General features: G+C 48.6%; 1 protein-coding gene across 1 annotated transcript; it reads left to right on the top strand.

The window, feature by feature from the left end:
- The first annotated feature begins 11,191 nt into the window (after window positions 1-11,191).
- LOC123945919 (developmental pluripotency-associated 5 protein-like) lies at window positions 11,192-11,542 on the top strand. Its single transcript, XM_046010898.1, has one exon. It carries the CDS (start codon window positions 11,192-11,194, stop codon window positions 11,540-11,542), a length of 351 nt encoding a protein of 116 aa, XP_045866854.1.
- The last annotated feature ends 384 nt before the right edge of the window (window positions 11,543-11,926 follow it).

Here is an 11,926-nt window from a genome sequence, read left to right as displayed (position 1 = left end):
TATCTCATTTTCTTGTCTCAGGTTGGGAAAATAATGGTACCAGCATCATAGGGACTTCATAAGTGTTAAAAGGCTTGCCATATGTCCAGCTCTTAGACCAGCTCTCAGTCCAGAAGAAGTGATCAGTACAAGCTAGTTATTACTATTAACAACCCTCCCGGCTCCCCTTCCCATCATCCACGTGGTTTACTTATAGCTCTATCGCATCTCATGGTATTTGTTTACCCATTTTCCTTGTTCACCGGCCTAACTGCTTTTTCAGGCAATGCATTTTTGCATCCCAGACGCCAGTCCGGGATGGGTCATTATTACATTTGTTGGATAGAGGAATGAGTGACTCATCCTCCCATGTATCAAACAGTGTGACCTCTGTGGCATCCTCTCTGTACATTTGATCAAATTTGAAGACTTTAAACTCTTCAGTCCTAGGCAGGGTCAGGGAAGGAAGCTTTTAGGTAGCTCTTTCTTCTCCCAGAAGGACCCGGCAAGGCGATCATGCCACCCTCACAAGTAGGTTAAGTCGCTGCTCTAGTGGAAGGGTAATTATCGGTTCTTATCCGTTTCCAAGTCAGGAAAATGGCAAGAATAGCAGGGCCGACCTCATACGCTTAGGACAGTGCTGAGCACCTACGAAATGCATGGTCTCCTCTTATTCCTCACTGGATCCCATCTCCCGTTATCCCCACCCCGCTAGAGGAAGTCCTAGCGAGAAGTGTTTCAGTCTCTGAAGATGCAGGAAAAGATACACCTGGCTTCCACTCTTACTGTTGCAATTCAGAACACAGACTACCTGGGGATGGGAGGCAGGTGCCCCACTGTTTTACCCGCCTCTGCTCAGAAATTAACCCAGTCAACCCGTGGAAGCTGTCCTTGAGTCCCTGGACGGACCCTGACCCAGCACCTATCATAGATCCTGCTCTGTGACTCCCACTCCAGAATGAAAGACATGCAGGAAAATTTTCAAGAAGAAGGAGAAAGTTACGGAAACCAACATCATCATTTTTAAGCACCTGATGGAAAATCATCACTACTGCTTTTTTCCCTGAAATCCAAAGGTGGATTGCAGACTGTCCTGCTTTAATGCTCAGTCCTTTGAGCTCAGTTTCCAAGAGATTTTGGTTCTTCATGCCCAAACTGCTCTGAGTACATAGACCTTGCTGGGAAAGAACTTCCCTGTCGGCCGGCCCCAGGGGATTGCATGTCGTGTGTATGGAACAGGTGGAAAGTACTCAGGAGTTGATGCTTGCAGGAGAAGCCGTCAGCCAATAAGGGATGGAGGTTGGTGGGTAGATAGTTTCGCTTTCTTGCTTTTTGGGGGTATAACTGAGTTATCTCTGCGTATGCTTCCCAAGGTCTGATGCAGACCTGAGCCCCAGATGCCTGTAGGTCCTCCCGCAACTTTGGACTTCACTGGTTTTCCTTCTTTCCCATCTTGCTTCTCCAGTCCCGCACCGTGCTCCTGGGTCCCTTCTGTAATTAACTACTTATCCTCAAATCGTGCCCCAGAGCCCCATTTTGGGGAAGGCCAAACTAATATCTGGCAACTAGCATGAATTTCCTGGGTAAGAGGAATATAGTTCAATGAGGAAAGGGTGTGGTCACAAATTCCTCGGGTTGTGACTTCTAGTTCTGTCTGCGGTTCCAGGGAGGGATGTAGTTAATTATAATATAATATATTGTGTATTATACTTATATGACAAGTATAATATACTTATTGATTATAAGTAATAAGATAATTACTTATCTAATATTTGAGGGAACTGACAATCCAGTCCTGAAATTCTTTGCAAATGTTAAATAGTGCTTTCAATGTAATGAGCAAAAATAAGTCATTTGTAAAGAGCGTTTTCTGATTAAAACAGCAAAATGTAAATTTTGGAAAACATATAAAATGTGGAAAACACAGGAAAGCCTAAAGAAGAAAGTAAAATGTTTCCCGTTGTTGCTTTCACAATTCAGGTTTATGGCCTCTTGGTACTTGGTGGGCACACACTGATATCCTATCGTGCTGTATTTAGCCTACCCAGGGGCTTGATCTATGAAAATAAAAACATTCAAAAATCAGGATGAATTCAAATTAACTTAGAGCCCTCCACAAGATCAGAGATTTTCTTGGTTTTGTTTTGCTCTCTTTGGAGTCTAGAGTGGTGCTTGACAAAATAAGCTTTTGATAAATACCTACTAAGTTAAAACATGAATAAGGCCTCCTTTATTGATGAGATTAGAGCCAGTGTGCTAGGAGGAAGCCAAGGTCTGTGTTTAATAACAAGCCCTCCATGAACATCAGCTTGCTGGGATCATGGCTTATTCATTGATGCTACTTTATTCCTTTATTCCTTGTATCTGCACCCTGCTTCTCCACAACAACTGAATGCCCCAGAACAGAAGTGAGGTTTCCCACGGGCAAGACACAGCTCATTCCTGTGGCAAGAACTTTCCCTTTCCCACCATATGTCCTTGTAAATCATTCAACTATGAATTCGTCAAGAAAACGGTTGAGAGCCTTTTAGGATGCTGTCCCCTAGATTTGATCTCTCTTGCCAATGTGTTACCTTCCGTCATGGGGCCACATGCCTGCCATTCACAGGTGGCATGGACCCATAGTTGAAAAGCTTATGGCTCAGTGTGTCATAGACATTTAATACCCTGAAATCCTCCGAGGCACTGAAAACAGAGCATCGGGCAGGCTCTTTGTCCTTTCTCTCAGATCCAGACTAGATATTCATGATTTATATCCATGCTTCTGCCTAGGGAGGCCTGTTCAAGTTTTGAGAACTGTTGAAGTAGCCTTAAGGGCATAACTTCGTGACCAGTTAAGTGTGATTGTCACCATTTTGGTTATTGGTGGTTTCTGCTGTCACTTCGTTGAGTGACTCCAGAAGGCATGTTAGTTGTGTTGGCAAACTGGTTCCCCAAGTACAGTACTCTCCACCACTTCCAACCCTTGCCACCCCCTCTAGCTCAGGGAGATGGAGACCCAGAAGCTGGCCCAGACCTCTTTCCCATTCCCACTTTCCCAGGCCACACTGTGCCACCCCATTTTAGGGGGTGTCCACCATTTCTTTCCCTGAAAAACTAGCTTCCTGGCATAAATTCAATGGTGGTCATCCAGAGGAACAATAGAGGGGGATCCCAGAGCCTTGAATGTCATGGGCATCATTCAGAGTGGATTGAATAGAACCAAAGAGAATAAGCCATTGACTGTGTATCTTCATGGCTGGGTTTTTACTGTTTCAGGATCAATGTAGCCCATTACCACAACCCTGAAGAGTCAGGCAGAGTGTTCTGTGTGGATGACTCGCTGACAATCTTTAGAACACAGTCCTAGCTCGAGCAAGCGCACCCCAGGAGCATAGATGTGGGAGGAGGTAGGAAGGGGCTGAGCAGAGAGAAAAGCCCAGGACTAAGACTCAGCCCAGCACTGATGCTTCTTGTGCTCACCAGGAACTGGTATCCTCAACTGCCAAGTGAAATGACTGTATTGGACAGTGGCTAAAGAATTGTCATGTTCTAAAACATTTCAAGGAGCCTAAACACAGTAATCTATTTGACATAGACATTTAAAAATAGGGAAGACAGAGGAAAAGTCAATCTTTAATATTGTGTTGCATCAAAAATACTGCTTACGTCTCTATCACAATTTGGGGTAAGTAGCGGAGAGAGATGAAACATCAGAAAACAACCATCTCTGGGATAATAAAAAAAAAAGTAGAAAACATCTTTAAATCATTTATGGTGTGCTCCTCTACAAAGAGTAATGGAGAAAAGTTCCATCTGAACCTCTTAATAAGGGAGTTCTGGATGAAGGTGACTGTTGGTGGCCACGTGTGACAGGTGGGTCGGGAACAAAGAGCCACACAGAACTGGCCCGAAACCCTGCCTCAGGTCTCAGCCTCACCGGCTGGTGCTCTAAGCTTCTCGAAGAGTCACTGAGATCTTTATTTTTAGAAGGCAAAGCTAGGACCTTAAAAAATGTGCAAAAAAAAAAGAATCAACCTCTTTGCCTAAAAATCACCCAGCAGGAAGAACAAACTATCTGAAAAGTACACTAAGTTTTGCAGATCCTGGCCTCAAGGCAAGAGCATGGGTCTGGGCGAGCCAGAGACCTAGATGAATCCTTCAAGAAACATTTATTCAGCATCTACAAGGCACCAGGTGTCATGGTAAGCTCCATATCCTTCAACTAAGGGAAGGAGTTCCGAGTGTGGGGCTGATAGGAACACAACCCCCAAGAACCATGTGGTGGGCAGTGGTTGGGAGAGGTAAGTACAGGCTGCTCTGGTAGCCTCGGTGCTTGAGGGGTTTTTTACAGACTTGTCCCTGAAGTGACCACCACGCTGAGAAGGACAAATGGACGGTAGGTGTGAGGCTAAGTGTTGGACATTTCCAAGCGTTTCCAGGTAGAGAATACTGTATATACAGAAAGACGCCCAGAAGGGAGACAGGACATCCTCCCAACTCCTGTACAACCTGGCCCAGATTTTACCACGAACTTAGGAGAAACTGTAACACGTATTCCTCATGCCCCTCCTGGGAAGTAACACGCTCATTAGGATGGTTTTGCTCTCTCTCATTCAGTACATGACCATTTGCCATATTTGTTTTAAAAAGGTTAAAATTAGAATTCACGGCAGGGAAGACTTAGTGTGAGAAATGGGGAATTCAGTGCCTGGCTGTTTAGTGTAAAACAGTAAACAATTCTGAAGTTAGGTACAGGGTATGAAATGGGTCATTTATATGAGGAAAATATGTTTTAAAACTCCCCTTTCACTCAATACAGCTTGGTACCTTTCCAAATAATCATCCAGAATGTTGATAAAGTGACCCTGGCAAAAAAACAAGAAACATGAACAAAACAAAAAAACACGACACAAATTTCAGAGACATTCTGATACAGATTAGACATTTTATATGGTGGGTTATCTGAAGGAGTGGGTTGCCCTGGGCTTAATCCTTTGGAAGATACAGACTTGACTTGAAAACTTTTGACCATGTAGCAAAGACACAGCCAATAGAGGTGGCGTGGCTGAGGTTGAGATTGTGGTGTGGGGTTGAGGCTGGGGAGCCTGGGGCAGCTTGGTCCCATTTCTGCCATCACTCCTCCACGTCTCATTTCCACTAGGGAACGCCTCCTCCCAAGCCCACTGCCAGCCTTTGAAGAAGTGAAGGGAACCAGAGAGAAAGAGTGTGGAGTGCGGAAAAGGAGGCTTGAGAGGCTGGCGAGGTGGAGGGAATAAGGGGAGTTGAGTGAAAAGAGCAATTTAGAACCGAGAAGAGAGAATCAGGACCGCCGCTCAACAGCAGAATACTGAAAGCAAGACCACAGCCATTGTGGGTTTTAGTGTTTTGTTTTGTTTTTCACAGATGTTTTGCTTAAAAATAAGCAAAAGTATAGATCTGAGTACCAGGGATGGGGTCGAGGCAAGAACACGGGGGACACACATCTCCCTAGAGCTCCCTAGAGCTCTCTAGAGCTCAGCCTCTGGGCTTTAGGACCCCATATTCCAGAGCACTGACTTGTACCACGTGACCTCCTTAATTCTTGGGTCTTAAATGCTTTTAGTACCTGTTGATCTCTAGGGTCTAAAAATGCCAAGATTTCACCCTGCGGGGCCCCTTCTGGAAGGCGCATGATTCCTGACTCTTTTTCAGACATCAAATGCACTCATCCTCCCCGTGAGTGAGTGAGTTCTCTGCAGGAGAGTGGGTGCAGGAGATTCACGGAACCTAGAACCTCCATCTCTGGGCACACTTCTTATCCCTGCTTTCTCAAACAACATCCTCATGGCTTCTCAGAAACCTCCCCCTTCATAGGAATTAAACATTATTTCTTTTTTTTTTTTTTAAGATTTTATTTATTTATTTGACAGAGAGAAATCACAACTAGGCAGAGAGAGAGGAGGAAGCAGGCTCCTCCTCTCTGCAGAGCAGAGAGCCCGATGCGGGGCTCGATCCCAGGACCCCGAGATCATGACCTGAGCCGAAGACAGCGGCTTAACCCACTGAGCCATTCTTTTCCGCACTTAACTTTGACCCGGAGCAAACTTCATTCAGCTGAAGTGTTAAGTTTCCGCAAGTGAGGGAGAAGATTCGCAGCCTGTGAATGTGCTCCTAAGGGCTGGGTGTGACCTCCTGACCTTTATTTGGAAGGTGTTTCCCTGCTGCAAGCTCTTCGTACCGAGGACTGAAGAGTTCCGTCCCTTCTCTCTTGGGCTCCCTTTCCCTTATGGTCAAAGGAGGAAGCCCCTCTTCAGTTGTAGGCCAGGAACTCGTGATAGGCTCCTCTTCTTTATTTCCAAAGGACCCAGTAAATGCTGGGCCCCTCCCCCCTTCCAGAACATGCTGGACTTTCCCAGTTCAATGCCCTGTGCTCTGTCTGCCCTTCCTCGAGCGGAGCCTCTTCCGCCCAAGGCTGCAGAGAAGGAGGTGTGAGCCGCTGAAATAAATACAGAAGCTCAAAACCCCACAGCATGGCTTGGGCTGGTATTCCCAGCTTCAGGAAACAAAGCATACTCCTTCTCCCCCACCCCACCCCCAAGAACTTGTTCTATGTGTTATTTTGCTGTTCAAGAATTCCGATTAGGAGCCGCTGCCCCTGTCCCAGCCCCACCACTGGTTTAAATCCTGCAAGTTGAAGTGCTGGTCCCTCAGCTCCTGACTTTCTTCAAGGACACCTGCACCCAGGTTAGTCTCCTACGTCCTCCATGCTTGAGCACGGATTGAGATTTGCTGAAACGGCCCCCACTGGGCCCTTCCCCCTGAACACCCCTGCCCAGCTCTGGAGTGGAGGTGAGTGGCTGGGATGCATAGCTCTACCCAATGCCCCCAACCCCCTGCACCCGCATTCCCCAGGCTCTGGTGGAGTCCTTTACATCTCAAGGAGCTTGTGGCCACTGAATTCCCCTGGGGTGGGATGCAGAGGTCTTCTCCTTGTACCCTCTTCTGCCAACATCAAGAATCTGAGTGATGTCTGACCATGTCTCCGGAAAAAGTCTGTGGTCACCAAATTACATCTGACCTGGAGAAGTCATCTGGCGTTTGGATGCCGTGATCCACCGTAGAGAATTCGAGCAGCCCAGAAAAATGCATGCTTCGCAAATACCCCCAAATCAGCCAGTTCCCTCCTCAGTACTCCGGCGAGGCATGCTGGAGTTCCCTGCCGGACCCTTGCTAAGTGGGCAGGTGTTGGACACCTTCCTTCAGAATTCGAAGTGGTCCAAGAGTCACGGGTCTGCCCTAGGCCGGAAGATTGTTTGAGATGCACGAATCTCCCCACGGGTCTTCACACTCGACACAATCCCTGTCAGAATCAGGGTCACTCTTACTTTGCAGAAATTGTCAAACCAATCCTCAAATGCATAGAGAAACATGAGGGACCCCAGATAATGCAAAAACGGTCTTGAAGATCAAGAACCCAGCGGGAGGACTCACGCGTCACAGTTTCAAACCTTGTTGCAAAACTGCATTAACCGAGGTGACAGGACAGGGCTGTAGGGATGGACATGTAAGTCAGCAAACAGGACTCAGAGTCCAAAAATAAGCCTTTGCCCTAACAGCCAGCTGATTTTCAACAAGTATGCCAAAACGAGCCGACGGAGAAAGAAAAATCTCTTGAAGAGAAGATGCCGGAAACACCGGACATCCACATGCATCGGGGAAGCAGGTGTCGCTGCAAAAGGCAGTTTCCCTGGGGAAACCAGGAGCCTCGTAGTCATATTGGGCTTGAAATGGTTTTAAATAGAGCCGGGAGTATTCTAGACCTTCATAGGCAGAAATGAAACTGGGTTTGAAGAACTACCAAGACCAGAGGGCACAGCTGCTTGACCGTCCCTTCAGAGACCCTGAAAGAGGAACACAGGAGAGACTCCTTCCCCAGGGAGGACGTGCGGCTGCTGGGGGTGCTGGGGGCTTGCCCCGAGCGGCGCGCACACTTGCCAGCCTGCACGGAAGAAGCCCATTCTCCGGATTTTCAGGCGGCTAATGTGGTCCCGGAGCCGCGGGAGAGAGCTCTTGACACAATGCCAGCTCTGGAACGTTGCTCCAGAAACGACTCACAAATAACGCGGATGACAAGATGCTGGACGTCAGCGGTCACCAGTGGAAGGCAAATCAGACCCACACTGAGATGCCTCCTCACGTTCTCAAGGCTGTGATCAAAGACACAGAAAATCGGTGGGCGAGAAGGTGCGAGAATTGGAGCCTTCCCACGCTGCTGGTGGGAATCCGAATGACTGTGCCCAGCAGTCTGGCGGGTCCTCCGAGAGTTAGACTGAGGGTTTCCGTACGATCTAATCATTCCACTCCTAAGTACACGCCCGAGAGAACAGAATACATAGGTACGAACAAAAACTTATCCATGAATGCCCGTGGCAGTGCGATTCGTAACAGGCAAAGAGTAGCAGTAACCCAAATGTCGGTCGACAAATGTCCGTGTATCTGTGCTTTATCCCCTCCGGGGAATGTTACACACCCATAAAAGGGGTGAAGCCAGCTCTGTGTGGCCAAGGGGATGAACCTTGAAAACATCACGCTACATGAAAGAAGCCAGGCACGAAAGGCTACATTTTGTACGATTCCATTTACCCACGGTGTCCAGAACAGTCCTAGACACAGATCAGCAGTCTGTAGGAGCTGGGGTAGGGAGTGCAGAGTGACTCCTTAGCCACAGGATTTCTTTTGGAGGGTGCTGGAAACGTTCTGGAACTAGGTAGCATGATGGTTGCAACTTCGTGAACATGCAAACACCAGGGGCCTGGATGCTTTAAGATGGAAAAAATGTATATCTTAGGCGAAATTTGTTTCCATTTAAAAAATGCAAAAAGAAGGGCACCTGGGTGGCTCAGTGGTTTAAAGCCTCTGCCTTCGGCTCAGGTCATGATCCCAGGGTCCTGGGATCGAACCCTGCATCGGGCTTTCTGCCCAGCGGGGAGCCTGATTCAGCCTCTCTCCCTGCCTGCCTCTCTGCCTACTTGTGATCTCTGTCTGTCAAATAAATAAATAAAATCTTTTTAAAAAATGCAAAAAGAAGAAGAAGAAGAGAAGGAGCAGGAGAAAAAATAAAGGAAACCTGGAAAAGTATGTTGCTCTGGTCCAGAGGCAACCCTTGCCCCTTTGTTTGCCCAGGTCCCCTCTTGCCAGCCCAAAGGAGCATGAGGTCTGTGTCTTCCAGCCACCAAGAGGGCGCATCCTTCGACAAACGTTTGCTGTCCTCCTTCGGCACTCTCAGCAGAGCAAACAATCTTACTTCGACTTTCTCCAGCCAGAGAGACGTGAGTGGCCGTCGCTGAAGCTCCAGCCAGACAGCTTCAAGAGCTGGTATGTGTGTCTCCACATTGCCTGTGGCGCGGGGCTGTGTCCCTGTGGAGGTCCGGGCGTCTCAGCAGCGCACGCCAGCGGCCCCAGGACGGCTACTTGACGCGAGAAGTGAGCCTTTGCTGTCTTACACCACCGAGCTTTGGGCTGTGGCTATAACCATGGCGTGCATCCTCCCTAACATAGGGGAATGGGCCCAGATTACCCTGAGGACATTCTCCTAATACCCCAGAAGGATTGATAACTAGGTACGGCTCCCCATTCTTGAGTTCAGGAACTTTCGCTGCAAGTTCTTTTAAATGCTCTTGGGAAGGTGATCGCTGACAGGTCCTGGGGAGCCCAGGGCGTCTGTATCTTGAATGGGCTCTCTTTCCCCCTTCCCTAGAGCAGACGGGAAGATGCTCGGCAGGGCTGCTTTGCGACATATTCTCAGCAAATTCAGGCGAAGAGAGAGGACTACACGTTAGATACCGTCGGCTTGATCTAGGCAGCAAAATACCAAGACAGGAGACTCTCAGCTTCGCCCAAACCAGACCCGTGTGTTCTCTGGATGCGTTGCAGAGAACACAATCTTTACCAGGCTGTTCCCTGGCTCCTCTGGGTCTAACTAGCCAGGAGCTCAGCTGGGCACTGCAGGCATGGCTGGGAAAAGTCACTGCACGCCACCTTCACCGCAACAGGCTGAAAGGGCTGATTTATGACTCCTGGCAACAGCTTGGCCCCGTGCCAGGGGACGTCAGGGCGGCCACCCCAAAGGCCAGTATGCTTGGTGCTCCCCTACCCCCACCTGGCAAGGATGGTGCTCTGGGCTCCCGACTGCTCTGGGTTTGAATAGAGAGAGACAGCCAGAAACTCCCGGGAGGAACTGTAAAGATGAGGGGCACCTCCTAGGAACGGTCCTTGACCAGCCCAGAGTTAAAGCAACAATGTTGCTCTTTTGCTCCAAAATTTTCTCCCCAGTCTCTCTCCCAGGCTAGCTTCCCCCTGAGCTGTCTGCTGCCGTCCTGCGGATCCCGGCTGTATCTTCGGCTGTATCTTCCTCGAACCAGCCTGGCAACCCTCCAAATCTCTGATTCTTGTCTTTTGAAGGCCACCAGCATGCCTCCTCTCTCAGGGCTACAGAAGGGGACAGGTTAGCGTATCCTGATACAGGTGACCACAGGACAGTGTTTATGGTGGTGTGTCTTTCCCTTCCAGGGAGGCCTGCATCTTAAATGCTGACTTCTGGACCCTACCTGCACACAAAAAAGTGAATCTTTAATGGATGTTTATTTTTCTGGAAGAACGAGGTGGGAGTGGGAGCTTAAGGCATCTCTTAAAAATTCACTTTGAGGTCAATGTCCTTGTAAAATAAGGCCATTCTTGCTGGCCGACTGTGACTGTGTGTTGGGGACAAAACAGGGACTCTGACAAAGCTGGCCTTTGGGGTGGTCTGGCAAAGTAAGGCACAGGAGCACGTGGACAAGGGAGGGAGTTGGGGAGAAAAGGGTGTTTATAAGCGACGATATAGAGAGCTCCTATGAGGAAGAATCCTGTCCCAACTACTGGTGCATTTTATTTTTTTAAGATCTTATTTTATTTATGTATTAAAGGAAGAGAGAACACAAGTAGTGGGAGCACTAGGCAGAAGGAGAGGGAGAAGCAGGCTCCCCACTGAGCAGGGACCCTCCCCCCCCATGTGGGACTCTATCCTAGGACCCCGGGATCATGACCTGAGCTGAAGGCAGATGCCCAACCGACTGAGCCACCCAGGCCTCTCCTGGCACACTGGATCATTGTCCTTCTCTTTAAAAATTCTTCAATGTTGCCTCTGGCGCAGAGGCCCCGGTGACTCAGGCCTAGCCCAGGTCGGAGTGTGATTAGTTTTGAGGCGATCCAGATGGGGACGCTACCGGAACGAAAAGATATTCCACCGTGGGTAGACAGTCCGGAAGACTTGAAAGATCCCAAGTTGTTGCTGGTCCAGACGCAGCTCTTGGAGGCTCTGCTCGGCCCAGCAGGATCTCAAATCCCGTACATCGAGCGAGTGAGCAAAGTCACGCTTGAGCTAAAGGTTCTGGAACCTTCGGACCTCATGGAAGTCGTGGCTTATGACTCTTATTTGTACAAGCTCAGGGCCAGGTGGATGCTCCAGTCCGTGGCCAAATGGCAGTACCAGCAACAGGAACGAGTGATGCTCAAACTTGAGGACGCCGTGAAAGCGCTGGAGCTAGGTCCTTGGATGAAGTGAAGCCTGTGTGCAACCCCCTACCTGGGATCAGGATTTGAAGAGTAAACAGCATCTCCAGAGGCGGAACTGTGTCTCCACTGTCTCCAGTCTGACGAGGAAAAACCAACTAATCTTTGGGTCTCCGCCTTGGTCTCAGTCCTAACGTGGCTTCCCCCCAGGTTTGCTAATTAAAGAATAAATTTAAAAAAATTCCTCAATGTTTTTGCATTCCTGACTTTAATAGGTACATCAAATTTTAAAAACTTATCAGAACGGGAATGCCAACTGGCACAGCAGATTCTTACAAAACCACACAGAGTCTTCCCGTGTGATGAAGCAGCTGTGCTCCTTGGGGTTTATCCAAAGGAGCGGAAAACTTACGCCCCAGCCACCTGCCCGTGGATG

The sequence above is a fragment of the Meles meles genome, chromosome 7 (genome assembly GCF_922984935.1).
Source record: "Meles meles chromosome 7, mMelMel3.1 paternal haplotype, whole genome shotgun sequence".
Lineage (NCBI taxonomy): Eukaryota > Metazoa > Chordata > Mammalia > Carnivora > Mustelidae > Meles > Meles meles.
Note: the sequence above shows the minus strand (reverse complement) of the source record. Positions and strands in the feature narration are given on the sequence as shown.

Excerpts from the sequence above, each read along its gene's own strand:
- LOC123945919 (XM_046010898.1), top strand. The coding sequence starts at position 11,192 with ATGGGGACGCTACCGGAACGAAAAGATATTCCACCGTGGGTAGACAGT.